General features: G+C 45.9%; 4 protein-coding genes across 16 annotated transcripts in view; 3 read left to right on the top strand and 1 right to left on the bottom strand.

Moving 5' to 3' along the window:
* LOC6601815 (protein furry) overlaps window positions 1–20181 on the bottom strand; it is a 49416-nt gene extending 29235 nt beyond the window's left edge. For 7 of the 13 annotated variants that reach the window (XM_026993024.1, XM_026993025.1, XM_026993031.1 and 4 more), the window contains exons 1-14: window positions 19869–20181; window positions 10615–12266; window positions 9876–10216; window positions 8421–9814; window positions 8113–8347; window positions 7871–8053; window positions 5442–5585; window positions 3714–3881; window positions 3496–3645; window positions 3243–3412; window positions 3008–3162; window positions 2829–2939; window positions 2604–2758; window positions 372–535 (exon numbers count right to left, since the gene is read on the bottom strand). In XM_026993024.1, the coding sequence (XP_026848825.1) occupies window positions 372–535; window positions 2604–2758; window positions 2829–2939; window positions 3008–3162; window positions 3243–3412; window positions 3496–3645; window positions 3714–3881; window positions 5442–5585; window positions 7871–8053; window positions 8113–8347; window positions 8421–9814; window positions 9876–10216; window positions 10615–12266; window positions 19869–19947 (5101 nt within the window). In that variant the 5' untranslated portion in view covers window positions 19948–20181. Of the gene's footprint in view, window positions 1–371; window positions 536–2603; window positions 2759–2828; window positions 2940–3007; window positions 3163–3242; window positions 3413–3495; window positions 3646–3713; window positions 3882–5441; window positions 5586–7870; window positions 8054–8112; window positions 8348–8420; window positions 9815–9875; window positions 10217–10614; window positions 12267–16244; window positions 16658–19868 lie in introns of those variants that run through there. The other 6 variants (XM_026993035.1, XM_026993034.1, XM_026993036.1 and 3 more) reach the window with 4 other exon arrangements.
* Window positions 20182–20519: 338 nt separating this feature from the next.
* Window positions 20520–21890, top strand: LOC6601938 (UPF0046 protein C25E10.12). The gene is made up of 2 exons (XM_002026944.2): window positions 20520–20806; window positions 20868–21890. The coding sequence occupies exon 2, from the start codon at window positions 20875–20877 to the stop codon at window positions 21784–21786; it is 912 nt and encodes a 303-aa protein (XP_002026980.1). The 5' UTR covers window positions 20520–20806; window positions 20868–20874; the 3' UTR covers window positions 21787–21890.
* Window positions 21891–21953: 63 nt separating this feature from the next.
* Window positions 21954–23936, top strand: LOC6601937 (tubulin alpha-4 chain). Its single transcript, XM_002026943.2, has 2 exons — window positions 21954–22161; window positions 22468–23936. The coding sequence occupies exons 1-2, from the start codon at window positions 22159–22161 to the stop codon at window positions 23857–23859; spliced, it is 1395 nt and encodes a 464-aa protein (XP_002026979.1). The 5' UTR covers window positions 21954–22158; the 3' UTR covers window positions 23860–23936.
* A 423-nt stretch (window positions 23937–24359) lies between these two features.
* Window positions 24360–25420, top strand: LOC6601936. The gene is made up of 2 exons (XM_002026942.2): window positions 24360–25290; window positions 25356–25420. Exons 1-2 carry the CDS (start codon window positions 24369–24371, stop codon window positions 25370–25372), a joined length of 939 nt encoding a protein of 312 aa, XP_002026978.1. The 5' UTR covers window positions 24360–24368; the 3' UTR covers window positions 25373–25420.
* Window positions 25421–25712: the final 292 nt, after the last annotated feature.

Raw genomic sequence — 25712 nt, 5'->3', positions numbered from 1 at the left:
GTACACGTTACAAAGGGCAGAAACAGCTTCAAACCTGAAAGGCTTCCTTTAATTACTTGGCAATTTCGAGTTTTTTAAGTTACTGTTTTAGCATCTTAGTTTATAGAAAACCCTTGCAGTTGGCTAGTATTTCTTTTCACAGCTTCTCCTCTCGTTGCAGACCCAAAAGAAAAGCCAACTGTTTGATTTACTTAGCATGAACATTGTTGCAGCGCCCCACCTTTTCTCTTAGAAGATCCAATCCCCCGGGAGGAAAGTTTTGCGCCAAGTCTTAGCCAGCATTTTCATTTTATTTCGCGCACCAGCACCAAGCAGAACCATCCATCACCAGTTGTTTGTTTTGTTGCCATGTCAATAGGAAGAGCTCATACCTTTCTCGCTGTCGTTGTGCAGGGTCCCGACGACACTGCCAAAGAAGCGCTTGTCCAGGATCTGCAGCAGCTGCAGGGCGGTGGCATGCACCTCCACGCGCGGACAACCAGTCATCAGAAGCGTCACGGTTATCACCGATGTGTAATGGTCGCACGGATACTCCCTGCAATACAAAAATACCAAATTCATGTTAAAAAATAGCCTCAATAAACGCACAAATGGGGCCAAATAGTGGCTTCCCAGAGTATTTTAATGACTTGTTGACTTGTGGACGAGTGGCGTTCGTCTTGGGTTTAAGCACAATTTTAATTATCCCACAGAGCGGGCAGAGGCAATGCAATTAAGACCCATTTAAATGTCGAAGCATACCTCCAACTTATTGTCTGCGTTTACGGGAATGCACAAGTCTATGCACATGTCCGCGCCCCTCCCCAGTTGGTGCCCTGGGCAACAGCATTTGGAGGACATTCCACACGACTCACCATCCCACATTCAAGTGAATATTTTACGCAAATCGATTTTCGCTTTACATTCGCACACACGATGCACGACACACGTGGAGGCAGGCAACAAAGTACCGGGTTTTAATACCTAGTATTAGTCGTTGTGTTTACGGGCATGTGTTGTACTTGGCTGTCCCAGGACCTGGCACTCATAAGTAAGGGATAGATCCAAAGATAGATCTCTGCCACTTACAAAAAATCTCTGCCACTTACACATTTCTCTCGGCGAATCTCGCACACAAGAGGCGATAGATGGTGTGCGGAAGAGCAAAAACTTTAAGTTCACACAACCAATTGGCCTTTTCAGCGCATTCCTGTTGGGCGTTAAGATCAAAGTTCATGGCCAAATTGCCGGCCATTTGTCAGACCCAAATTGCCCTTCGATAAGCCGGGCCACCACCAGCAGACCCGCAGACCCACAGACCCGCGAATATTCCGATATAATCAATCAATTTCTGCTCAAGTTCGTTGGAATTTGCGTTTCCTTTCTGCTCTGTCAAGGATTTTTCAAGTCTTGTTCAACAATTTAAAGTTATCCAGCCCGCTTTTCCACGCTCTGTCCAATAAAATGTGAAATATTTCCGTTTTTATGTGGCTGCCACATGCACTCTGTTGCAGCTAGAGAGACTCTTCCCCAATCAAATGCCTGGCATAGGTCTGCAGAAAAAGTAAAAAAGAATCTTCCACGCTTGCTCTGCTCTCACATTAAATCCCAGACACGAGGTCCAGCCGACAAAGATACAAAGGGCCTGGTGCCGCAATCTTCCCTGATCACATCCTCGATTTGGAAAAACCGCATAACTAGTGTTTGCCTTGGTTACGATAAGAGGCAGGGGATTCAATGAACCAAATGCCAGAGACACATGCACAGTGGAAACTTTAAATTGCGGCGAGACTGCGGCTGAGACTGAGGCTGAGATTAATGTGGCAGACGGGCAAATAGGCTTCCATGAAATTTACATGCAAACCAATTATCAAACTGAATTGTGTTCGCCAACATGTTGCTTCTGACTGAAACTCGTGTGCTGCGGTGTGCTGCGGTGTGCCGCGGTGACATCGTGTAAAATTAACAAACATCAAACAATCAGCAAAGTGGTTTCTCCTTTGCCGCAACTTTCAAAACTACACGAGACACGGCGAGTGCGTATATCTGTGGCTCCACAAACGACTGTTCCCTGGACTGTTCCGTTGGCATCCTTTTTCCTTGGATTTCGACAGTTCATTCGTGAAACATTCGCCGCCTGCGCGTTGGCGTGCATTAAATGCAATGAGCCATGCATGCGGCTGTCATATTAATGTTTATCTACGAAATGCTCCTGTTCTCCTCGTGTTCTGGCCGACATTATGGGGGAAAGTGAAAAATAAGGAGCGGAAATAAAAATCGTGCATGGCCTGAACAAATAGGCTGTCAGACACTCGTGCCCCGCATTGTGGGCTCTAGTGTGTGTCTGCGTGCGTATAAATTTAAAGCGATTCCATTGTCGACAGACACGTGAAACGATACTTAAGTGCCCCCCAGAGCGGCCTCTGCCATGGAGGCTGGAAATGAGCTTACGAGCGATGTGCGGCACGGGGGCAGTGGAGGATAACTGGCTGAAACAAATTAAAACGGGGGCATACGGGCACGGGAAGGGGCACGTAAGGCGCTTAAACATTAAGCGCTGCTACCACCGTCCACCCTTCACCCTCCATCCTGCATGTACGCCTTCGCCCCCTCCATTCACTTACTTGGCGCTGAAGATCGAGGCCAGGGCCAGGAAGCAGGCATCCGCCTCGCGTGGAGTCGATGTATAGCAACGATCGATGACCCACTCAAGGAGCTGACCCATATCCGGGTTGGATTCCAGCAGCAGCACCACCGTATCCCGAGCCAATTGGTAGATCTGTTGGTGGTGTAAGAACGGAAATATGTGTATGTTCCAGTGAGTGTGTGTGTGGGGGCGGGGGTGTTACCTTCTCGTCCTTTGAGGTTAGCAGCAGATCAAGCCACTTGTATATGATGCCATCGTCTTGCAGGTGCGGCGCATAGAAGATATGGCCACAGCAGAGCAAAGCGGACATGGCCTGGGGTGCGAGAACTTGGTTAAGACTTTTGGGAATCGATGGGTGGGTTCGTTGTGGATTATACTTGCCTGCAGGGCGCTGAACTGCAGCTTCTCCTCCTCGAGGGTCTGGCCAATCTGCGATGTAATGCTCAGCGGCTTGGAGAAGCTGCCGCACCACGTGGCAAACAAATTGAAAAGATTACGCTTCAGGTCGCGCGACAGCAGCGTGGCACAGGATTCCACTAATATAAGGCGAAAAGAATAGGCGGCAATCAGTCTTGCTACAGATGGGACAGATACATATATTCCTTTGAGGGCTTACATGAGAAGTTCTTAATCATTTTGCGTATGAAATTGCAAAAGTGCGCCTTCACCTCGCGTATGCTGAGGTTGTCCTTGTCCGTTTCGGCCATCAAATAGGCCATGGCGCCCTCGATATACTCGACAAAGGTCGGATGCAGCGACATCGTGTCACGTTCCAGCACGCAGGTGCTGCAAAATGACGGTTGACGAAAACTTTCTAATGAGGGCCACACACTTCAATGCTTCAATGGGCACCAATCATGGTTACGCACCTCACTCCAAAGGTTCCATTCTCGGCAATCTTCTCCAGGACTCTTACCACCTGCAGGCGCAGGGCATCGCGACGGCGTCTCCTTCTCATGTTCTCCTGCTTGCGATCGACTGCCTCACGTATGTACAGCACCAGCTCCTCCATCAGATCCCTGGCAGAGGGACAGTCAAATTGTTGAATAAATGCTGAAAATTGAGAGGCAAACGATTCAGTGCTTACTTGAGAGCGTCGTGGTTTATCAGGCCCAGTGCATTGACGGCGGCATCCCGCACATCGACGACCTCGCAGCGCAGTAGGGGCACCACCAGCTTGTAGAGGGCATGGGGCGAGGCGCTGCCCATGGCAGACTTGTCACTGCGATCGGCGTTCAGGGAGTCCGGCGATGAGCTGTAAAACAAATTTATAGCCAGGGATTTTTTTAGTGTCAAACAGTGTTGACGGGGCGCCAAGAAGAGCTCTCCCCGGAGGGCCAGTACTCGTAATCTCTGTAAATGTGGTTCTTGTTCGACTTTGTCGTATCGTCTGTGTCGCCTTGGCAGGGTCGTGGGTCGTGGGTCGTGGTTCGTGGGTCGCGGCCGTGCCATCCATCATTAACCAAAGGTCCATAAAGTTTATTTAGGCTTAAAACGATGCACACGGGCCTGGCTCTTAAATTCGTTTGCTGACAGGCTCTCGACAGAATTGTTCACTTTTTCCACAGACGGACGTTCAATATGTATACATGTATATCTATAGAGGGTACAATACAATCCTTCTTCTCCTGCATTCCAACGATAAACATTATGAATATTAAATTCGAAATCTGTTTTTCAATTAAAAAGCAATGCACAAAAAGAAAAACACCACTCTGGGGGTTGCGTGGGGTCTTCCTTTCATTGCTTCGGTGAACATTTGAAAATTTACACAGACACAGAGAGGCAGAGAGAAGCATCAATAGAGGCAGCCGCAACAGAAGAGGGGCTACGAATAATAATAATAAATGACAGCAAGCAAATAACAATCTTTCTTTCTTTTGTTCATTTTCTCTTTAATTTTTCTCTTCTGGTTTTTTCACTGCTGCACACAACGCCAGAAAAACGAAACCAAAGCCAAGGAAAGCTCTTGCGGAGGATGTTTTTTTTATTTTTTTTTTTTGTGTGTGTGGGGAGGGAGTGCGGGGGCCTGGCGCTATTTGAAAAATAAATATACTTGTCTTAAAATTATTTTTCAGCACACAGCAAACAAGGGGGCGTGACCGGTTTGGGTGGTTGTGGGGGGGGGTAAGGCGGCAAAGAAACGAGCAAATTGTTTGGCAAATTATATGGCAACCACTCGAAACGAAATCAGGCCAATAGAAACGTGAGAGCTCTCTCCTTCTTGGCCAAAGGAAAATACATAAATTCATATGTGAAAACAAGCAAGAAATTTAGGAGTCAAAGCGCAGACAAAAATAGACAGGCCAAAGGCTTACAATACTCCCTGGAGGGGAGGCAACGTATATGATATAATAATAACTTGCACAAAATAAACAAAAACTTGAAGATTTTTTGAGCCTAAGCTAAATAACTGTGATTTTTAAATAGTTTTCAACTGTATGAAACTAAATTATATGAAATTTAATTCGAATCGAGTAAAATACTTTCCACCACGAACAGAGCCACTTCTACTGCCATCCTCCCATTCCAAAAACACAAATCCACATAACAAAAAACAGCATTTTGAAAACTAAGAATGGAAATTACTGGTTCGAGAGAACATCAGAGTAAATATGAATTTTAAAACTACATTCGAAAAAATTCAATTACATGCCAAAAGCTACACAAAAAACACGGGAGAAAACGAGCACACAGAACTATCGGATAATTAAATATAAATATATATAGTATATTGGTGTATGTATATAAAGGTTGTGTTGTTTATACAAGACATGGAAATTGGTATTTTGATTTTAGTTTTTATTTGCTTTACCCGAGTCGCTTCTGGCGCGCCTCTTTGCGTCCGTAGGAGAGCGGCAGCGTGAAACGCGTGACAATTCCCTCGGGCCCAAAGACATTGGATGGTATATTGTCCAGGGAATCGGACAGCGAACGCGAGTCCGACTGATCTTGCAAACTATAAATTACAATATTCTATATAGATATCGAAACAAACATCAAAGTACGTGAATGCGGACAGTGTTTCATGGACATGGACATGGACATGGACATGGATGGGTGTTGGTTGGTTGGTGGATTCATGGTTTTGCATGATCGACATTTTATTAACGCAGCTTTCGGCAAATATTAAATAGTTTTTGCCAAACTGTTTGCTCTTCTCTACAATGGGGATGGATGCATGGTGGGGTTCTCTGAACGAATATGCGCGTGTGTGTTTGTGTGTTTGTTTGTGTGTGTGTGGACATGGGCGGTGGGGGTGGGGGTGGGGCTGGACGTGGTCATGGGCATACAATTCGTGTACATACAATGTGGGTGTGTGTGTTTTTCTCTGAATGTGGCTTTTTCCGGTTCTGCGTTTTTTTTTTTGTGTGTTTGTGAAATCCCATATATTTTATTGACATTTACCCTTTGGGTCAACATTTGTAAATGGATGCGGATGGAAAATGGTTTTCATGAGTGCAATTTTTACAGATTATAATCCAGTTATATTCAAATTGAATCACTCAACGTACTCTAAGATGTGAAAAACGAGACTAAAATACCAAAAATATATTTTTTACATACATTCTAAATGCAATAACGAAAATCCACATTATTTAAATCGTAAAGCTGCCTATTAATATGCTAAATAATATGACTATAAGGCTTTCGCTTAATCATTTCACTCTCATAAGCGGGAAGCTCTATTTGATTCGAACTAATCCTCAGTCTCGTATGTAAACCCATCTAATGTGCGGCATCATTCAGGGTTTACACGTGACTGGGAGCTTTTTAATCCTTGAAATTAAGTACAAAAAGCAGTGTCAAACAGCAGCCTATCTTGAATGAACAGACAACTATAGATAGACTATAATAGCTCTAGATCAATCAATAGTAGTTTTAAACATCCAATGTTCCATCCAGTCCAATGTTATATGTAAGTGGAAGCTTATCAATCGTTAAATTCCAGTATCCAGTATTCCAGGCACTATACCATAAAACTCCTTATGTTCTATTGCTTTTCAAACAGAGTATATGTGATATAAAGTGACTTCCTCTGTGTTTGAAAGCCACAACTATTTTGTGCACACAAGAAATGACTTTAATTTGATTTAATTAGTTCAATTTGCTAATGAATAGCAATTAAATGATAGACCAGACTCCTTTTGACATTCACCAGAGAGATGCCAAGCCCTTTCTCACCCCGAAAGCATAGCTGGTCTCCTCTCCCCCGATTTATGCATTTATAAAAATAGGTACTAGCGGTTATTTATAAAATCAGCAGCGCATAGAAATAACCTACTGCCATTACTATTTTTAGTGCCCTAACCCTAACCTTGGTGCCCTCCAAGTTTTCACTGCTGGTCATAGTTCAACCTTTTGTTACGCCATCACCAATCCATCTATCCATCTATCTATCTATCATATTTCCCCGCCCCAGCCATTTGGGAGCATGTACTTAATTATAAACAAACTAATCAAAGCGAGTACCCAAATATTGACACTGGGACGATACTCTGTTTGCTTATCCTTCGACACACGACACTGAATGACATTAACTACACTTTAAATATGCTAATTTTATGCAGCATGCATTGTAAAACACAACAACTAAATCTACGCCACGTGGCGTATGGGTAGCATTGAAGGGCGACATTAAAATATATTAAATTGCATACAAATATCTAATTAACGAGTAAGTTTGCAAATGGAGAGGGTGGACAGAGTTGAATTAATGCAAAATCTCACATATCCCCAAATATGTATTAAACAAACAGAAAACTAATGTTTGTGTGTGTGGCTGACAGTGAAAAATTGTATGCAGATTTTTAGATAGGATGGTGTGAGTGTGTGTGGGGATGCATGATGCACAGACAAACCCAAAAACACCACCACCACCGCAACCACCGCAACCACTGCACTCCACACAGAACCGCAGTGAATGCGGGAGCAAAGCTAGCGAGATGCAGAGACAAATAATACAGGGGGCACGGAATAGGGACACGGGACACGGGACACAGGACACAGATAAAAATAACATTCCAATGCGAGATATCAGATGCAACCCGAGATGCTTTCGTGCAGAATGTACGAGTACGAGTAATTGAATGCGCAACATAAATGAATGTTAATCAAACAAATATAAAATGAAGTGTGTCTGCTTTGTGGATCTGTTGCTGGAGTTGAGTTTCAGGTGAGAGAAGGTTGAATGCTATCGTGGGGGTGGGATGGTGGATGCCTGAAGGCCACCCACATACATACCTCAAGCTCAGGTCGGGGGAGGCACAGCGCACCGCTACGCTGGGAATTTGCGGCACCAGGCGCATTGCGCAGGCCACCTGATTGCGCCACAGGCGTAGATAGGAATCCTTTTGGCTCTCGGTGGGCACTTTCTTGGTGGGCGCCGAGCTGCGCAGCAATGAGGCGCGATTGTCGCTAACGGGGCTGCAAAGAAGGCCAGCATTGAATGATTTTCCAGAGTGTAAAGTCATACTGGGACTTACGTGGGATCTATGACACTGTAGAGGGCATTGAGTCGGGTAAAGCAAATGGGCCAGGCCTGGGCCACAGCTGATGGGCACTGCTGCAGGATGCGCTGACGTTCCAACAGGCCAAACAGACAGGTGGCCCAGGGATCGAATGGCGGCTGTGGAGTGGAGGCAATGGCAGCAGCAGCAGCTGCCGCTGAGCTGCTGGCCTGAGACAAGTTGAGCGTGGATGTGGAAGACTTTGAGTTGTCTGTGAGAGTGAGATGTGGAGGAAGGTTAGATTGGATTACAAAGGACTGGTGTTACCGCTGCCATTCGCTTACCGTCTGTGAGTCCTGCCAGCCAGACGCCACTCGAGCGCTCGGCTATCCACTGCAGGTCAATGCAGTTGGCATTGAGTATGGCCGTCTTCTCCGTTTGCGGCAACAGTGGCAGACACTTCTCCACAATCGGTGGCACACACCGGTCCATGACATCGATGAGTGGCGGCTCGGTTTCGGGTATGCCCAGGGCCCGCATCAGATTCTTGACCTCCTTGAGAATCATGGCGGCCAGCTTCCGCAAATACGGACGATAGTTACAGAGCAGCACCAGGGCGAAGCCCTCGACAAAATGGAGCGTGGTGGCCAAGGGTATCTCGTTCTTCTTGTTCGCATCGCTGGCCATATTCAGCACCGTGTGCTGAGTGATGCTGGACATGCCGCTGGATGTGGTGATGCTGCTGGCAGCACTGCTTGCGGTATTTAGGTGCTGCTGCTTCGACAGCTGACTGCTGGTGGTATCCTTGCTGGCCACGGTAGCAGTTGCAGCTGCTGCTGCTGCCACAGTCGGAGCTGTCGCCACTGCCGCTGCCTTTGGCTGTGCTGCGTTGGCCCCATTGGCTGTGCCACCGCTGGGGGCACTACTCTGGGCACTGGTCGTATTGTTGCCATTCACATTGATCGCACAGCGCCAAATGTTGAGGAAAACGAATAGGATGCGTGTGCAGTTCTCCAACAGCTGCGGATAGGTGTCGGTGACGTCGCGCACCAGAAACTGGGTGTAACCGTGCACGACATCCTGACGCCAATCCGGGAAGTCAATGACCAGCGTCTGCAGCGACTGGTGCGTCAGTATGCGCAGCTCCTCGTCCATGTGGACGGTCAGGCGGGACAGCAGATCGACCAGCTCGTGGGCGGTCATCGTGTCGGGTATCAGGCGTGGAACAGCGGCCACACACGTTCGGAAAAGATCAATGCGCGGCTTCCGCTCCCCCGATAACATCTCGTCCGGCTCCTTGTTCTGGTTCTGCGTGTTGGTCATCATCAGCGGTCGGCCGTAATGCACGTCCAGGGCCCGCAGTATGTCGACGAACACCCTTCGCACGTGCGGAAAGTACGTGGACATGCCGATGCTACGTGCCGTGTCATCGGTCAGCATCTTGTTGATGTAGGTCCGCTTCACCCGCAACGTGTTGCCCGATGGCAGCACCGGCACAGTCCGGGGCATCGGCGGTTCGCCGTCCTTCTGCTGCAGCGAGTCGGCAACGACCAGGAAGGCTCGCAGGCCAATGCTCATGCGCTCCGGATTGAGTATCAGCTTTATGGATCGCCCCACGCACAGCAGATCGTAGACAATCTCACGCATGGCAAAGTCCAGACGCTCCTGGGCAATGAATTGGATGATCTTCACGAAGATATTCAGCGGCGTGTCGCGTGGCACAACGCCCTTGGAGCCTCTGTTTTTGGAAGAAAGTGCAATTAGTAAAGCAAATGACCTGCGGCCGGCGATGAACTCACTTCGGAAAGAGCGAGTTAACAATGCTCTGGAGGCGGGAATGCGTGGCCGAGTTGGATTCGCACTTGATGCGTATCATGTAGACCCACAGCAGGCGGTAGAGCGACTCCAGGGCCACGCGACTCATTTTGGCATCGCGATTCTTCAGATTGCTCAGGCACATGGCCAGGAAGTAGTGCCAATTCGTCAGGAAGAAGGTCTTCTGCGAGACGCACAGCAGGCAGGTGACCAGCGGAAAGAGTGCCAGTCGATGCTTGGACTTTGTGGAGGCATCCAACGTCTGTACATACAACAGCTCCACAAAGTTCTTCACACAAGGGACATTCACCTCGTTTTTGACGGCCTGCCAAGGGCGAGAGAAAGGATCAAGTAATATAGGAGGCATGAACATTTCCAATCATTAATCCACCCGGTACTCGAAGTGTTTAGGGATACATATGTATATCAGTGCCCCTTCCATGCGCTTACTCATTCTCTCTCTCTCTTTCTCTCTTCTAATCGTGTCGGGTGAGTCCCCTTTCGGAAGGGAGTGAGATAGAGAGAGAGACATATGTGAAGGGGAGGATAAGCGAAGTGCAGGAACTAGCATTAGAACAAAGCTAGCGGTCCTGGCACCCCTCTTCTCCCTAAGTTTTCCCCCTCACTCGAGATCGCGGAGAGACCTCCCCATCCACGCATCAACCAACCAATCACGTAGGTATGCACTGACTGAGTACCGGGCCGCGGATCGTTATTACTTACCGCCGCTACCGGCACCAAGATCTCCACAAAGAGTCCGGCCAGGGCATGCTTGATATCCTTGTCCTTGACCTCCTGGAAGTACTGGCCGCACTCGTGCATGAACTGAAACGAGGCCTCAAACTCCTCGATGGGCACCATCTTGACGCGAAAGAACTTCATGCCCATCAGCAGGCTGATGATGCTCTGGGTGGTCGTTGGAGAGGCCTCCTTGGCGCGCAGCTCCTTCAGTTCGCTCATGAAACGCTTGCGCACCGACGCAAAGCGACTTTGGGCCAGGACGCCAATCACCTCCGCATAGAGATCGGCGATCATGTGTATGTTGTGGGCATTCGGATTGTTCTGTAGGCCATCCTTGTACTTGAAGTGCTTGAAGGCGAGGTTCTCGATGCTGCGCACCAGATCCTCGTGCCCCGGATGGAACGGCAGCTGCTTGAGTATCTCAATCAGGGCCAAACAGAATATAAATTCCACTGCCGCCTCGCGACGCTGCAGCTGGAAGTCCAGGTCCGCGGGCTTGTTGTTGTTGCTGTTGGCAGACGCCTGCGCGCTGCTGGTGGGCGGCGGTTTCTTGAGATCATTCTTAATCTCCATGTCAGACAGCTGGCGGCGATGCCAGGCGAGCAGCGTGTGCAGCAGCGAGGGCAGACAGTGCTCGGCCACCGATCCCAAGGCCGAGAGCAGCTGATCAAACTGCTGATCCTCGCCGCGCTGCAGTAGTTTCGAGAGGTTCTTGTCCGCACTCTCCAGCATCACGAGCTCGATCTTCTTCTCCGCCTGGGCGGTGAAATCGCTAAAGAGGTTCCGCATCACAATTTCACCGGGACGCGGAGCTCCGGAGAGCTCCACGCCGGCCACACTCGCCGCCAGAGCGTGCATCTCCGCCTGCGTGTAGCTGGGCAGGACGTTGATGATGGAGCTCCTCGAGTGGGCGCCCCACGGCAGCAGTGACTGCCGCTGTGGTATGACCAAAGCCGGTGGTGAGGCGTAACTCTGGCGATTGGCCGGCACACTCTGGTAGGCAATAGCCGGCGATGGCGATGCCGACGCGGACGCCGATGCTGAGGCCGATGCAGATGCGGATGCAGATGCAGACGACGATGAGATTAGCTCTAGACTGCTCACTGGCAGCTGCTGCAGCTGCTGGTGCGACTGCTGCTGCTGGTACTCCAGTTGCTGCTGTGATTCATATTCGATCCCATAGGGATACTCATCGCCAGGCAGTTGGTAATTAATGGGCGACGTGGTGCCGCCGCTGCCAGTGCTGCTCGGACCATTCCGACTGCTCTTTGGCGTTGAGGTATACTCGGCTGAGTTTATGGAATGACGCTGCTGCTGTCCACCGCCACTGCCGCCCGGGGATCCCGCGTTTGCGATACTGCTGCTGTTATCCACCAGTTGCTGCTGCTGCTGCGTTGTTTCGCTGTTATCGACGGTATCGCCACCGCCAACGCTGCCGACAGCCAGAGTTGCCTGATAAGCATCTTCCTGGAAAGCAGCATTACGCTGGGGGCTCTTTGTGGGTGTTGCTCCTCCTACCCCTACTCCTACTCCTCCTCCTCCTCCGGTTGTATTGGGACTGGCACTAGTGGAGGGTGAACCGCCGCCGACTGCAGAGTCATTTAGGTGTTGCTCATTTGGGTTTTGATTTGTGCCTAAAAAAGGGGGGAATAAGTTTGTTTTAATTTCGATTCGATTCTTTTCTTCAACTCTTTCGAAATGGATTTGCTAAAAATGATTCATACTACGCACAAATCATACAATAAATTACGCCTAGCGCTCATGTGTATAAGAAATTATGAATTTTTGGTTGATTTGTGGCATTTCTTTGTTACCCAAACAAAAACTCTGGTCTTAGGACACGCCTATAAAATGTAATCTGTAAATAGAAATTATCATCATCATCATCATAAACATCATCATTATCACAAGATGTGGGGGTGTGAGGTGTGGGGGAGTGTCTGCAACACGCCCCAAAAACCGAAAGAATAACACTCCCTTTTTACGCGTCCGATTCTGGACTTTGGTTCTAAATTGAGTTCCGTTGCGGAGGTTATCATCCGACGTATAACTTGGGGGTTTTATATCTTAATTGGCAAAACTGTTATAACTGTTTTGGCCTGACATCGTCGTCCATATGGCCTGTTTGATTGATGGCATTCCCATTCTGTCTAGCCAACCCCCAACCGAAAAAACACTCTTCAAAATCAAAATATGCAAAACAATAATTACAATACACGATTCCACCGCCATATCTCTCATATCTCTGATCTCTTTTTATGTGTCTGCCGATAAGGGTTCAAAACAAAATCGAAATTCCAACTAAAAGCGAGAGGGAAAACGACAGGGAAGAGGGTTGTGTGGTTTCAAGGAAAAACCAATTAAAAGGGCCAGGAATTTCGTAGGAAATTGATCATGACATCGATGTCGATTACTGGGAACTTTCTGCCTCGTATGACGCGGCGAATAACGTTAATTCGCTGTAGAAATTTCCCACAAGCGAATTGACACATGCGTTTCGATTGGCACGCACAGAGATCGATGTAACAATAATTTTTGGAAGAAATATTGTACTGCTTGAACCCAAAAAATAAGCTGTTCTTATACCCGATGCTCAAAAAGAGTGGGGAAAGTGCAAGTGCGTGACGTTCTTCTCAAAAGGAAGCGTTTATATACATTCTTGATCAGCATCAATAGCCGAATCGATTGTCTGTCTGTCTGTCTGTCTGTCTTGTTTGACGTCTAGTTCTCAGAGACTATCAGGCTAGGAGCAAAGAAATTTTGTGTGCAGATTCCTGTGATATCCCACTGAATCAAGTTTCAATATTATGCCACGCTCCTTTCCACACCACACATACGGATCAGATCGGATTATTATTATAGCCAGAAGGAAGAAATCAATTTGCAGTGGCTACGCAACGCCTTCCACGCGCTTACTCATTATCTGTCTCTTTCTCTAACACACTCTTCGTCGTGCAATGTGTTGAGCCCTCTAGAGGAGTGTACGACGCACAACGTTTCCCCTCATTTTTCTTTTGGAATAAACCGAAACCATTCCCATTTTTTGAGCCACTATCATTGTTGTCCCATTTCGCTTCAGGCGTAAATAATATTTGTATTGTATTTTTTGTTTTGAAATGTGTACATTTCATTGATAGTTTTAATCATATTTTCATATCAATCATTGGCCTTCATGTCGCCAATTTTCGTGCAGTTAAAGATAAGGAAATACAACTGGGCAATGCAATGAACAAATTAACGACTTTCACGGTAATAAAATTAATAGATACGCTGTTGAATACTACCTATACTTTATTATACAAGGTACAATATAGTACTTTACTATCTTTATTCTTTAGAACATCCAATGCCTCCAATAATAGCCAGGTATGTCCTGCTCTTTGAGGTCAACAAAAATCATCTATAAATTATCTGAGAGGGGCTCATACATATCACATTCAAGGGCAACATTCAAATTCCTTGCCTCTGGATTGTTCCCTTTTAAAATCGAAGTCAATCAATAGAATGTCCTCTGTGGCAGCGGCTCAGAGTCAAGTACAATTGTCGCTGGTGCCCCCGGCGGATAAATAATGGATGCCCAAACGATATGCCATGTGTCATGCGGCATGCGGCATGTAAGAGCCGTGTGGCCGTGACGTAGTTTCAGCTGTTTAGAAGTTCGGTGCCCAAAAGCCAGACAAAAACGAAGGTCTGTTAAAGTTCAGGGTAAAGGTTGCTCCGTTCCGTTCCGTTCCGTTGTCGCTTTCGGTGAATAATTGATAAAATTTGAAGTACAAGGGCGATTGCAGGAACGACTGACGAGGGACGAGGTACATAAAGGTTTAGGGGCTTATCCTCGATTGTCAGGAAGAACAAGCATTGAAAAATGTTCAAAAGAAATAGCCCAAAAAGGAATATGTAAACGACATGAATGTTCTGTGTGCAATCATCAATGGCAGTTTAGACACAATAATGTGTGCGGGAGGGGAAAAACAACTGAAAAATGTTTGACATGTGGGAGAGAAAATGGGAAATATCAGACGGCCCCACACACCAATGAAATCTCAAACAAACAAAAAATGCTAAAAACATATGTATGCATATACTGTGAGCATTCCCATTCGTATTATTAATAACGTATTAGCACGCTCGCTCCCAAATCTTCCGTCCTCCCAACGGTTCGGAATCGTTCTTATAAAAGTTCTTTCGATGTGTCATATAACAACAACGACAGCACACTCGTCCCCCGAAGAGCACACCCACTTCCAAGAGGGGCGTGCGACGAACCCGAAAACACACACAGACGGATGAATGTATCTCTCGCTCTCGCCAACCGATTCATCAGATACATCGCACTGGGCCAAGTTAAAACCGAATTAAAGCGGAACAAAATAACACAAATGAAATACAAAAAAAAAACTGCAACAGCGTCAGAAAAACATTCAAATGTCTCGAGGAAAAGATACCTATCTTTGAGATCTAAGCATTTAAAAATGGATCGTTTATTCAGACTCTATCTGGTGCATGCCTTCCGCACATCCCATATACCTCTCTTGCACACCCCATACGATAGGGTATCAAGAACCTACAAAGGAGGAATATTTTACGTTTTTCTTTTCTTTTTTCAAAATTCACTGGAAAATAGTATTTTTTGTTTTTTTTTAATGTCGTTGTTGAAAATTTCAAGTATGCCATAGATTTTCGCTTTGTTTTTCCAAGAGATCTTTCAGTCGTTATTTATGAGAAAATCATGAAAAGTTCAAGGGTTCAAGTGTTATTTATTCGACGATACTTAGAGGGAAATCAACACACACAAAACACACACACAAAAACATGTCTTTTACTTTGCCAAATGATTATAGCGAATGCAAAAATAAATAAACTATGTGTTAATTGTAAAATCGGTGAATAATAAAATAATAAATTAAATCAAAGATGGGATTTTGCAAGATCCGTGCGATATTTATAGGAAAAAAAGGAGAACAAAAATTTGTGGATAGATATGAAAAGAGGTAAAGGCAACTAACTGTCAGATTGGGGCTTTTCTCGGCTAGAAGTAAGCCAAAACAATGGCAAAATTTAAATCAAATCACTATATATAATCGCTATCTAATCGAACCAAAGCATTAATCCATCAAACAACCTCCCCTTTGTGTCCCTCATTTAACACCATTTTGGGGCATCGATTATCTACGTTCTATGGTGACAGCAAAATCAATTTAATTTATATGGTATTTTGAAATCATTCCGATAAGATATCAACGTTCGATGGCGAAATAACATGTAAAGAAATATTCTTTTGTCTACCTCCAATATCCCTTTGAACTTCATACAGTATATCTACGAATATATGTATACTATACATACTATAGGTATCTTCATTAACTTGAACTTCAACAGACAGTCGATGTAAAACCTTCGAATTGTTTATCACATTTTTTTTCTTTATCATCATTTAACCCCAGCCAACACTTCCTCAATACTTAATTTTTCTTACATTCTTATTTATATTTTTGTTTTTATCAGTTTTCGTGTAAATACGTATGGTAGTCATATGCCCCACAGATATACATACATATGTACATACATACATATATATATAAATATGAACGATAGAAGTACAGACCACAAACCTTTTAGTTTTTTTGGTGTCCATTGAAAATTCCATAACATGAAAGTGGAGCATAAATTTGTCAAGGAATCACAGCTGGGAAAATGATATTCGGGCAGATTTACAACGAAATGCGATCGGCGCGAGACGAGAGGGTAGTGCAATTATAGTGCTTAACACTAATTAACACAGAACTTTGTTTTGCTTTTGCTTGCAATTAGAGGCACGTGACGTGATCTGTTGTTACATTTATTAATTGCAGTCACTATCCTTAGATTGTCTTTGGGATTAATCGTATGAGGCTGATAAGGCCCGCATTCAATTGTGTCACTGGGTCAGTCAGCACTCGAAAGGTTTACTTGGAATTGAATTAGTGATAGTCCGAAAATTTGTTTACTTTTTTGTTTATATGATTGTTATTATGGTTGTAATATTCTGCCGCTTGCTAATAGTTTTTATGCTAATCAGACAGAGAAATAATGAGCTCAGCGTTTTCGAAAAATCTAAAACGAATCGTTTTTTTTGTTTTTACGAGTACGCGACTGTGACTGTGGGGCTTTGCTGTGATGTCAAATTACGGAATGAGGCAATTTGAATTTAATTATTTGCCTTTAAGACCGATTTCTATATAGAAGCACGCACACGCACACACACACAAATCTATCCAATAGATAGATACATATATAGATATATTCTATATAGTTGTCTATATGTATAGTATATTGGGGGAGACGGGATGGGGTGGGGACGGGACAGAAGGGGGCGCACGTTAAATCCAAAATAAAAAGTTCCTCAATACCGAAACCGTAGAATGCAAAAATGCGGACAGAACGAACGCTACGGCGACGACGACGACGAATTTCGACTGCGGCGAAAACGAAAACGAACCGAAAAAGCGAACGGGCGAACGTTCGGCGATGACGGCGAAAAAGTGAGCAACTCGCGCAAGCTCGAAATCAAAACAAACGATTATTTTGTCTATTTAAAATTATGATTAACAATTGCGAGAGAGACGGCGAGAGAGACAGAGACAGTGGCCACTAGCCACTGACCAGGAGAGCAGCAGAGCAAGAGAGCACTAGAGAAGAATATAAGCTAGCAAGAAAGTGCAAGAGGAAGAGAGAGCGAGAGGGAGAGGGAGCAGCTAGCAGAGGAGAGAGATTAAGTAGCGGTGCCGTGCCGGAACAGCTGTTGTTTTTGCGGCGAGCCAAAAACTGCTCATACGACGCGTTGTACGAAATGAGAGATGATTAAGCTAAATGCTGCTCATTTGTTTGTTTATTTGTTTGTTGCTTACGGATTCGAATTCTAACTGATTAGCATTGTTAGTGCTTATGGCATTCGCATTAGCTTCAATTAGGGGGAGGGAGAGATAGAGAACACAGCATGTGCTAAATGGAAAACTTTCCGCCCTTTTTTTCTGTCCCGCAGAGCGGCAGAGCGGCAGAGCGGAGGCAAGGCCAACACTTTCAGGGAGCGAGCGCCCTTAACCCAAAAAGTGTGCAAAGAAATTTCAAGGAGAGATTAGGGATCTGCATATGTGTGTGTGTGTACTTTGTAACGCCTTGGAAGGGTGTAACTATTGTGAAAACCATTTGAAGGAGAGATTAGGAATCTGACAGCGCAAGGGTGCAACGCATTTACAGTCCACATTGCCTACAGTCCCAAGGAAAGATTGGATATGCAAATGTTATAGTCGGTTACCCTCTCTCTTGAAGTCTCTGTTCTCAGATCCGTAACATCCTTTGCTTTACTTAATGACTAAATCACTAATTTATGTAATTTAAAATTATCCATTTGATAATCTGTTTACTTTTTCGACTAAAAGAAATGACATCTTAGATCTTTGGAACTTTGATCACTTCTCTGCCTCTCTGCCTCCTGTGGATTTTCTCTTTTATAGAATTGCAAATTTCGAAGAAAATTTACATATTTCAAAAACAGGGAAATCGCAAACAAACCAACAAAAAAAAAAGAAACAATACAATGCCCATTTTGTAACAACAAACAACAACTAAATTGATTATGTATGTACAGCCCCAGATGGGGGTCTAAATACTGATGTTTGCGTGGGAAATTAGCACTTGGCCGGCCGGCCACTGCCCACTGGCACTTTCCAGCCTTTCCATTTGAACAATATTGGTTTGTGAAATTATTTAACTGCTTTTATTGCAAATTACATCACGCCCACCGCCGCATAAGCAATGGGAGGAGCAGCGCGGTGTTGAAGGAAACTAACGTCAAACACGCGATTCGAGAAGGCAAGCCACACGCGACCGGAACGCACTTTACACCCGCTATATAAGCACTTGAGAACGCACTTGATGATGGTTTTGGTTTGGTTTTTGTTTTTTGGTGGAGGGGGAAGTTCAATGCGAGGGTATTGGTTGTACTTGGCAGCTCGACGGCGGGCAAACAAATGAGCTGAGGGCCCGACCCCGGCGGCACAGCTTTTGGAGCTCTCAAACTTATGCAATTTTGCACAGGTGATGGTAACGACGCCTCGACATTTGACTGTGCCAGGCGGACGGATAGGCAGGCGGAATTTTCTAATTTTGCCACACTGCGCTACAAAGTCCGTTGGATAACTGCCAGGTTGTGGCCCCAGTCCCAGACCGAACCCCGAGCACAACCCATTGACGCCAGACGTTTGCTGCTGCTGCTGCTGCTGCTCTTTCCTCTGTTTTTGTGCTGAATGTCATTATCAAGGTTTATTTGATATATTTTCCCGCCTTTTTGTTTTGTCTTCTTGTTTTTGCGTGTGAATGAAATGTGCAACAGAGATAGCAACACAGAGTGAGGCACGCGCCAAATGGTTCGTGTCTGGGCTTAACATAGCGGTAAATCAATCTGAACGGGATAATGAAAAATTGCGTGGCGCACAAAATGTTGAGTCAATAAATTGGAGAGAAACCGAAAGGCCTCTGGAGACTCACGCCAAGAACACTCCAGACGCGAGGACAGTGGTACGAGAGTAATTTAATCGAATGAGAAAATGGGAATAGATGTGAAATCTTCTCTGTCTTTTGATCCATCAGAGAGAGAGTTAAGAGAGTAAATATATACCTTTATTATAATTAAAAGCCCAAGGCAAACGTTTGCTAAGGTTTGAAGTTAGTACTAGAGATATCTCTCATACATTTTCCACATCCAATAAATGCCCTTTTTTATAATATTTACCCCACTGTTCAACAGTGAATAAAAAACCATAAATTGTTGTATTTGATTATGTGCTCACATGTCTGTATGTGTGTCTGCGAGTCGAGTGTCGTACGACTGCGTGTGTGCGTGTGCAATCAAAGTGAATCATCACTTAAGCAATGAGGAAGACAGAGCAAACAAACAAACGGATAAACAGATGCAAAAGCGCCGACGCAGACAGCTAAATGTGGAAAGAGGAGGGGAAAGAGACGACCGAAAGCTGTGCACTGTTAACTGTAAATGCGATATCACACACACACAGAAAGGGGCAGAACGATTGTGACCTGGTAGGTGGGCGTAAACAATTAGCAGCGACTGCAGCAAAAAAGAAACGCAGCTAATTACAAAAAAGCTGCACCCAGGCGGCAGACCAGAAAAAAAAACACACACACACTTAAGTGCTTTTGGCCAGAAATAGAACATTTACAGCCCGACCGACACTCACCTGCGACGCCGCCTCCTATTCCACCATTACCACCGTCCAGGGAAAGTAAATCCTCCTGCAGCTCCAGCTGCTCCTCCATTTGCCGTAATTTCGGGGGGGCCTGGGAAACGAAGACGCCTCGTACAATCAATTGGCAATGTTACAATTGGTTTTTTCGCAAAAAACATGAGTCTGGGAAAGTTGCAGCTGCGGCCATTTTTTTTGCCTCCCAAAGTCGGGGCATGCGGATTGTTTTCCTTACGGCTGTGCACTCCAGTTGCACTCAGTTGTGGTTGGGAACACTTTTACACGGTGGTATAACTATTTTACTATGCTTTTATTCTATTTGGGTCACTTTTTGTTTAATTTTAAATGAAAATTGTACAAATAGTAGAAGAAGCAGAAAGAAGATCAGCTGTTTTTTGTTTATGCAGCGCTGCCACCTGGTCGTACAACAGCTGAATATGTAATATCGATTAGTATCGTAACGATATCGTCAGCTGGTATGACGTCCCACATCTAAAAAGCATGTAGAAATGGATTTTTTGTACATACATATGTAGTCGACATGTCTAGTTACCTTGTAGTTACTTGGTGATATTGCCAAATCAAGGAATATTATTATAAATAAATATGTAACCCAGTCTGTTTTTAAAATACACCCCCAAAAATTCTGAAACGTGACGAATTTCAGCGCAGTTCAGGTGACAGATATCAGGGATCTGCAAGGAGAATTCACAAACAGTAATTTAAAACAGCCCGCCTTAATCGAATATCGATGAATATCTTAATAATTATCGGCGGCCAGCTGATATGACGTCACGACACAAATTTTGACTAATACATGGACTAAATACACCAAATACTTAACTAAACATAAATAAATGTCTCCTAATCAGCGTTCAGCGATGCGCTGGCGATTGCACTGACTTGCCAAAACAGTGCGCCACAAAGAAATAGTGAGTTCTCCCTGCAGTCACTCCCCCGTTTACCGGTCCTAATTCCGTGAAACTTTTGCAGAAAAACAATGGAAATGCCGACAGTGCCCGTTCATCCGTTAAGCAGCGATCCAACTGCCGCGTGGAAGGACATCAGCAAGACGCAGCGCGTCATCAAGGTGACCATGAAGCCTCCAACGAATGCGGTGGCGGCCAACAAGGCGCGCGTGGTCTGTATGTCCGACACGCACTCCCTGACGCCGTACATCAAATTCGATGTGCCCGATGGTGACATCTTCATCCACGCAGGGGACTTCACCAAGTGCGGCCAGCTAGAAGAGGTGGAGGAGTTCAACACGTGGATCGGGGCCCTACCGCATCGGCACAAGATCGTGATTGCTGGCAATCACGAGCTTAGCTTCGACCGAACGTTCACGCATCCGTTTCAGAACAACGCCAAGGGACACTCGAGCACCAAGCACACGGGTATGTCCATCCTGGACGACCTTCCGACCCTGGGCAATGCCAAGGAGAGCATGGAGAGCGCCGTGCAGACGCAGAATATCCGTGAGGTTCTCACCAATTGCACGTACTTGGAGGACGAGCTGCTGGAGTTGTGGGGCGTCCGCATATACGGCTCACCCTGGCAGCCAGAGTTTTGTCGCTGGGCCTTCAATGTGCCACGCGGTGCCGCCTGTCTGGAGAAGTGGAACCAAGTGCCTGCGGGCGTCGATATACTCGTCACCCATACGCCACCAGTGGGCCATGGCGATCTGTGCTGCTCCGGCGTGCGGGCCGGCTGCGTGGAGCTGCTCTCCACGGTACAGCAGCGGGTGAAGCCCAAGTACCATGTGTTCGGCCATGTCCACGAGGGCTATGGAATCACCAGCGACGGGCGGATCATATATGTGAATGCCTCTACATGCGACATAAATTATTTACCCAACAATCCCCCCATTGTGTTCGATGTGACGCTCCCACCTGGCATGAGCAAGGATTAGCCCAAGTCCTAGTACCGCCATGATATTATTTACATATATTTTTAAGTTTTTAAAAATGATTTTGAAACCGATAAATGCTCATTAAAATCCGAGTTTCAAACCGATTGTACCGATCGCAACTGGATTGCAGCCCCTCCCCATGACTGCAGTTTGGATGGATGGCAGCGCTGCTGCAGTTTGATATTCCTCTTTGCGCGCAATCCGTAACGGTGCTCTTCCAAGTACTTTTCGAGCGGCGTGGACGGACAAGCAAAAGGAGAACAAGAAGATATCCAAAAGTCGTGGAAGTCATTCGTGTCCCGTGGCCCTTGAAAATTGATTTTAAATTGTATTTCTATATTTTAGCTGTGCAAAAAGTATAAAAGACATAAAATGGTGAGATTTATATAAAGATCTGTCAAATAAAACGCACAAAACAACATAATGGTTAAAAAAAAAGTATTAATCAAGCAAAAAAATATGCTGGAAAGTCGCTTCTATGTGAATTTTCCAGCAGACCAGAGATATCTTTAATTAAATATTGATGGGATTCTAAAACAAAGTAAGATCGTGAAATCTTCAGATGATCTTCCAAAGAGTTTTCCTGCCCCGAAATTGTTGTAACTTTCCTAACCTCCAACAATGGCGGCGACCTCTCTGTTTCTCCTTCTCTATCGTTCGTTTCGCTCTCCCTCTTTTTAGCGCGAAGTCATCTCCATCCAGATCGGGCAGTGCGGCATCCAGATAGGGAATTCCTGCTGGGAGCTGTACCTCCTCGAGCACGGCATCAATTTAGATGGCAGCCCCAAGACCAAGGAGGAGCTGCTGGCCAGCGGTAGCAGCGCCAGCGTGGGGCACGACACCACGGCCAACGATGCACGGACCTTCTTCACGGAGACGGGCAACGGAAAGCAGGTTCCACGCTCCATATTCGTCGACCTGGAGCCGACGGTCATCGATGATGTGCGGAACGGACCCATGCGAAGTCTATACCATCCGGAGCAGCTGATCTCGGGAAAGGAGGATGCGGCCAACAACTATGCGCGCGGACGCTACTCCATTGGTAAGGAGGTGATCGACAAGGTGACGTCGCGGCTGCAGAAGATCGCCGAGCAATGTGACAGCCTGCAGGGCTTCCTCATCTTCCACTCGCTGGGCGGAGGCACTGGCTCCGGGTTCACCTCGCTGCTGGTGGAGCGCCTCTCAACCGACTACAGCAAGAAGTGTAAGCTGGACTTTGCGGTTTACCCCTCGCCAAAGGTCTCCACGGCCGTGGTGGAGCCCTACAACGCCCTGCTGACAACCCACTCGACCCTTGAGCACTCGGACTGCGTCTTCATGGTGGACAACGAGGCTATCTACGATATCTGCAACAACAGCCTGGGTGTGGACCGACCGGCCTATCTCAATCTGAATCGGCTGATCGCCCAGATTGTCAGCTCCACGACGGCCTCCCTGCGATTCAATGGCTCCATGAACGTGGATCTCAACGAATTCCAAACGAATCTGGTACCCTTTCCGCGCATCCACTTCCCCCTGGTGGCCTACGCCCCGCTGATGTCCGCCGCGCGGGCTGCTCACGAGCAGCACGCCATCACGACGCTGACCAACGCCTGCTTCGAGGCCTCCAACATGATGGTCAAGTGCGATCCGCGGGCCGGCAAATTCATGGCCTGCTGCATGCTCTACCGTGGCGATGTGGTGCCCAAGGATGTCAATGCCGCCGTCTCGGCCATCAAGTCGAAGCGGCACATCCAGTTTGTCGACTGGTGTCCCACCGGCTTCAAGATCGGCATCAACTACGAGAAGCCAGCCTTCGTCCCCAACGGAGATCTGGCCCCCACGTCCCGTGCCTGCTGCATGCTCTCCAACACCACGGCCATCTCGGTGGCCTTCTCCAGTCTGTCGTACAAGTTCGATCTGATGTTCAAGAAGCGGGCCTTCGTCCACTGGTACGTCGGCGAGGGCATGGAGGAGGGAGAGTTCACAGAGGCGCGCGAGAACATTTCCGTGCTGGAGCGCGACTTCGAGGAGGTCGGCCTGGACAATTTGGACGACGCCGGAGGCGATGACGAGGATTTCGATGAGTACTGAGACCAGATCGAAAACACTAAATATTTCATCATAATTATGTAAATAAATGAATATCGTCTGGAAACGAATCAAATGTATTCAGAAATGGATTTTTCAACGGCTAGGGCTGGAGATTAGGGATGGGCTATCCATAGTACCAATAAGAAGAGTAGGAACCACGTAAATCCATAAATAAGTACAAATTTATATTGAAAAGAGAGAGATCAAAGAATAGTTTCTAAGGGGAATTTGAGAATTATTTGGAATTCTTTAATGAACCTCTCTAAAGATACCATCTGTTGTAGAAACCATCTAAATTGGAAGATTCACAAGGATCAGCATCAATATATTCGAGGGAACAGATACGAAACGATAAAACAAAATCATCTAGTGTTCATTGGGGCAACCTTTGAGCGTTACGAGCATATTCAGTTCAAATCATTTCGGAAGACGAAACCTATCACAACGTTACAGAAAACTGTTACAGAAAACAAAAATTTATTTTTTTTTTAAATCTAAACTCCAACAAAATGTCACACATTCGGCATCTTGATTTCGACGAAGATAGAAATCTTAATCAGTGGCTCGAGGAGCAATGCATCTATCTGAATAGCAAGAAGAGACGCGAACTCTCAGATGTTCTTCCGGTTGCTATAATTGTGAAGAAGTTCTACGCTCGATTGGTGGACCTGAATCCGTACACTCCCTTACGGAACAGTGTGGCTCTCAAGTTGAAGAATTGGGAGATTTTCAATGCAAGAGTTCTTAAGAAACTGAACATAAAGCTGTCCGAATCAGACATAATGGCGCTCGCCCAAGGCAGCAGAGGGGCAATAGAGTCGCTATTCTACGACCTTTTCGTGGCGGACAGAAGCATCAAGACACCCAGAGAGTCAAGGACACCCGACGAGCCGGTTAAGATACTGAGAAAGACGCCTAAGGGACACAGCATGTCGTTGAAGCAACGCAAAGAAGCGTTGCAGAAACGCATAGAATCGTTGGAGAGACGCAACGAATTGTTGCAGAAATCCAGCGAGCCGTTGAATTCGAAGTCACTGACATTCGTCGAGACCCCAGGGGCTGCCTCAGTCCAGGACTTATCGTTGAAGTCGAGGTCACTAACCTTCAACAGCATCTCAAGGCCAGCCCCAGTGCTGGCATTGTCGGAGATGTTAATCGTCGATGCGGGGCAAACGATCAACGGCACGGTGCTGGAGATGCCGTACCACGTAGTACCTTACGATATTTACGAGAAGGACATGCGTACAAGCGTTTCAAAGGACGCCTACATTAGCAGACTAGAAGAGAAAACTAAATATATGAAAGACGTTATAAATTTAAAAGACAGCCGCATCGACGACCTGATGAGCCAATTGTGTAAGCTATCGGTGAAATTGTTACAGATGAATTCAAGTTTTAAGAAAAATTTGGATAAGGCCAAAAAGATGCAAGGTACGCTTAGCTCGCAGACATTCCTCAAATGATATTTTAAATCCTTTTCTACTCCTTTCTTTTAGATTTTGCGAATTCCTGAAAACGTCAACATATAGTTTTCAATGTTCATTTTAGTTTTTAAAACATATTGTTTGGATCTTTCAAAAAATAAAATTATATAAGAATATATATGATGTGTCTTTGCTGATTTTTTAGAGATGATAGGTAGATCTATTCTAAATACAAATTATACCTTTTGGTCACATATGAATATCGGTCGCTGGGGTCAATCGATTATTGGAAATTTGGAATGGAACAGTTTCGTTACCTATCATCGAGTAAAACTCTTTTTGATTAGTTTTCTGTAATATTTTTTTTGTATATTTTCTTTAGTTTTTTTGTTGATTGGGTTTTTGTTTTGTTGTTAATTATTTTTTTTA

The sequence above is a fragment of the Drosophila persimilis genome, unplaced genomic scaffold, assembly GCF_003286085.1.
Source record: "Drosophila persimilis strain 14011-0111.01,24,50 unplaced genomic scaffold, DperRS2 tig00000798-arrow-arrow-pilon, whole genome shotgun sequence".
NCBI classification, from domain to species: Eukaryota; Metazoa; Arthropoda; class Insecta; order Diptera; family Drosophilidae; genus Drosophila; species Drosophila persimilis.
Note: the sequence above shows the minus strand (reverse complement) of the source record. Positions and strands in the feature narration are given on the sequence as shown.

What these genes read in the sequence shown, in the direction of transcription:
- LOC6601936 (XM_002026942.2), top strand. Translation starts at nt 24,369, where the DNA reads ATGTCACACATTCGGCATCTTGATTTCGACGAAGATAGAAATCTTAAT.
- LOC6601938 (XM_002026944.2), top strand. Translation starts at nt 20,875, where the DNA reads ATGGAAATGCCGACAGTGCCCGTTCATCCGTTAAGCAGCGATCCAACT.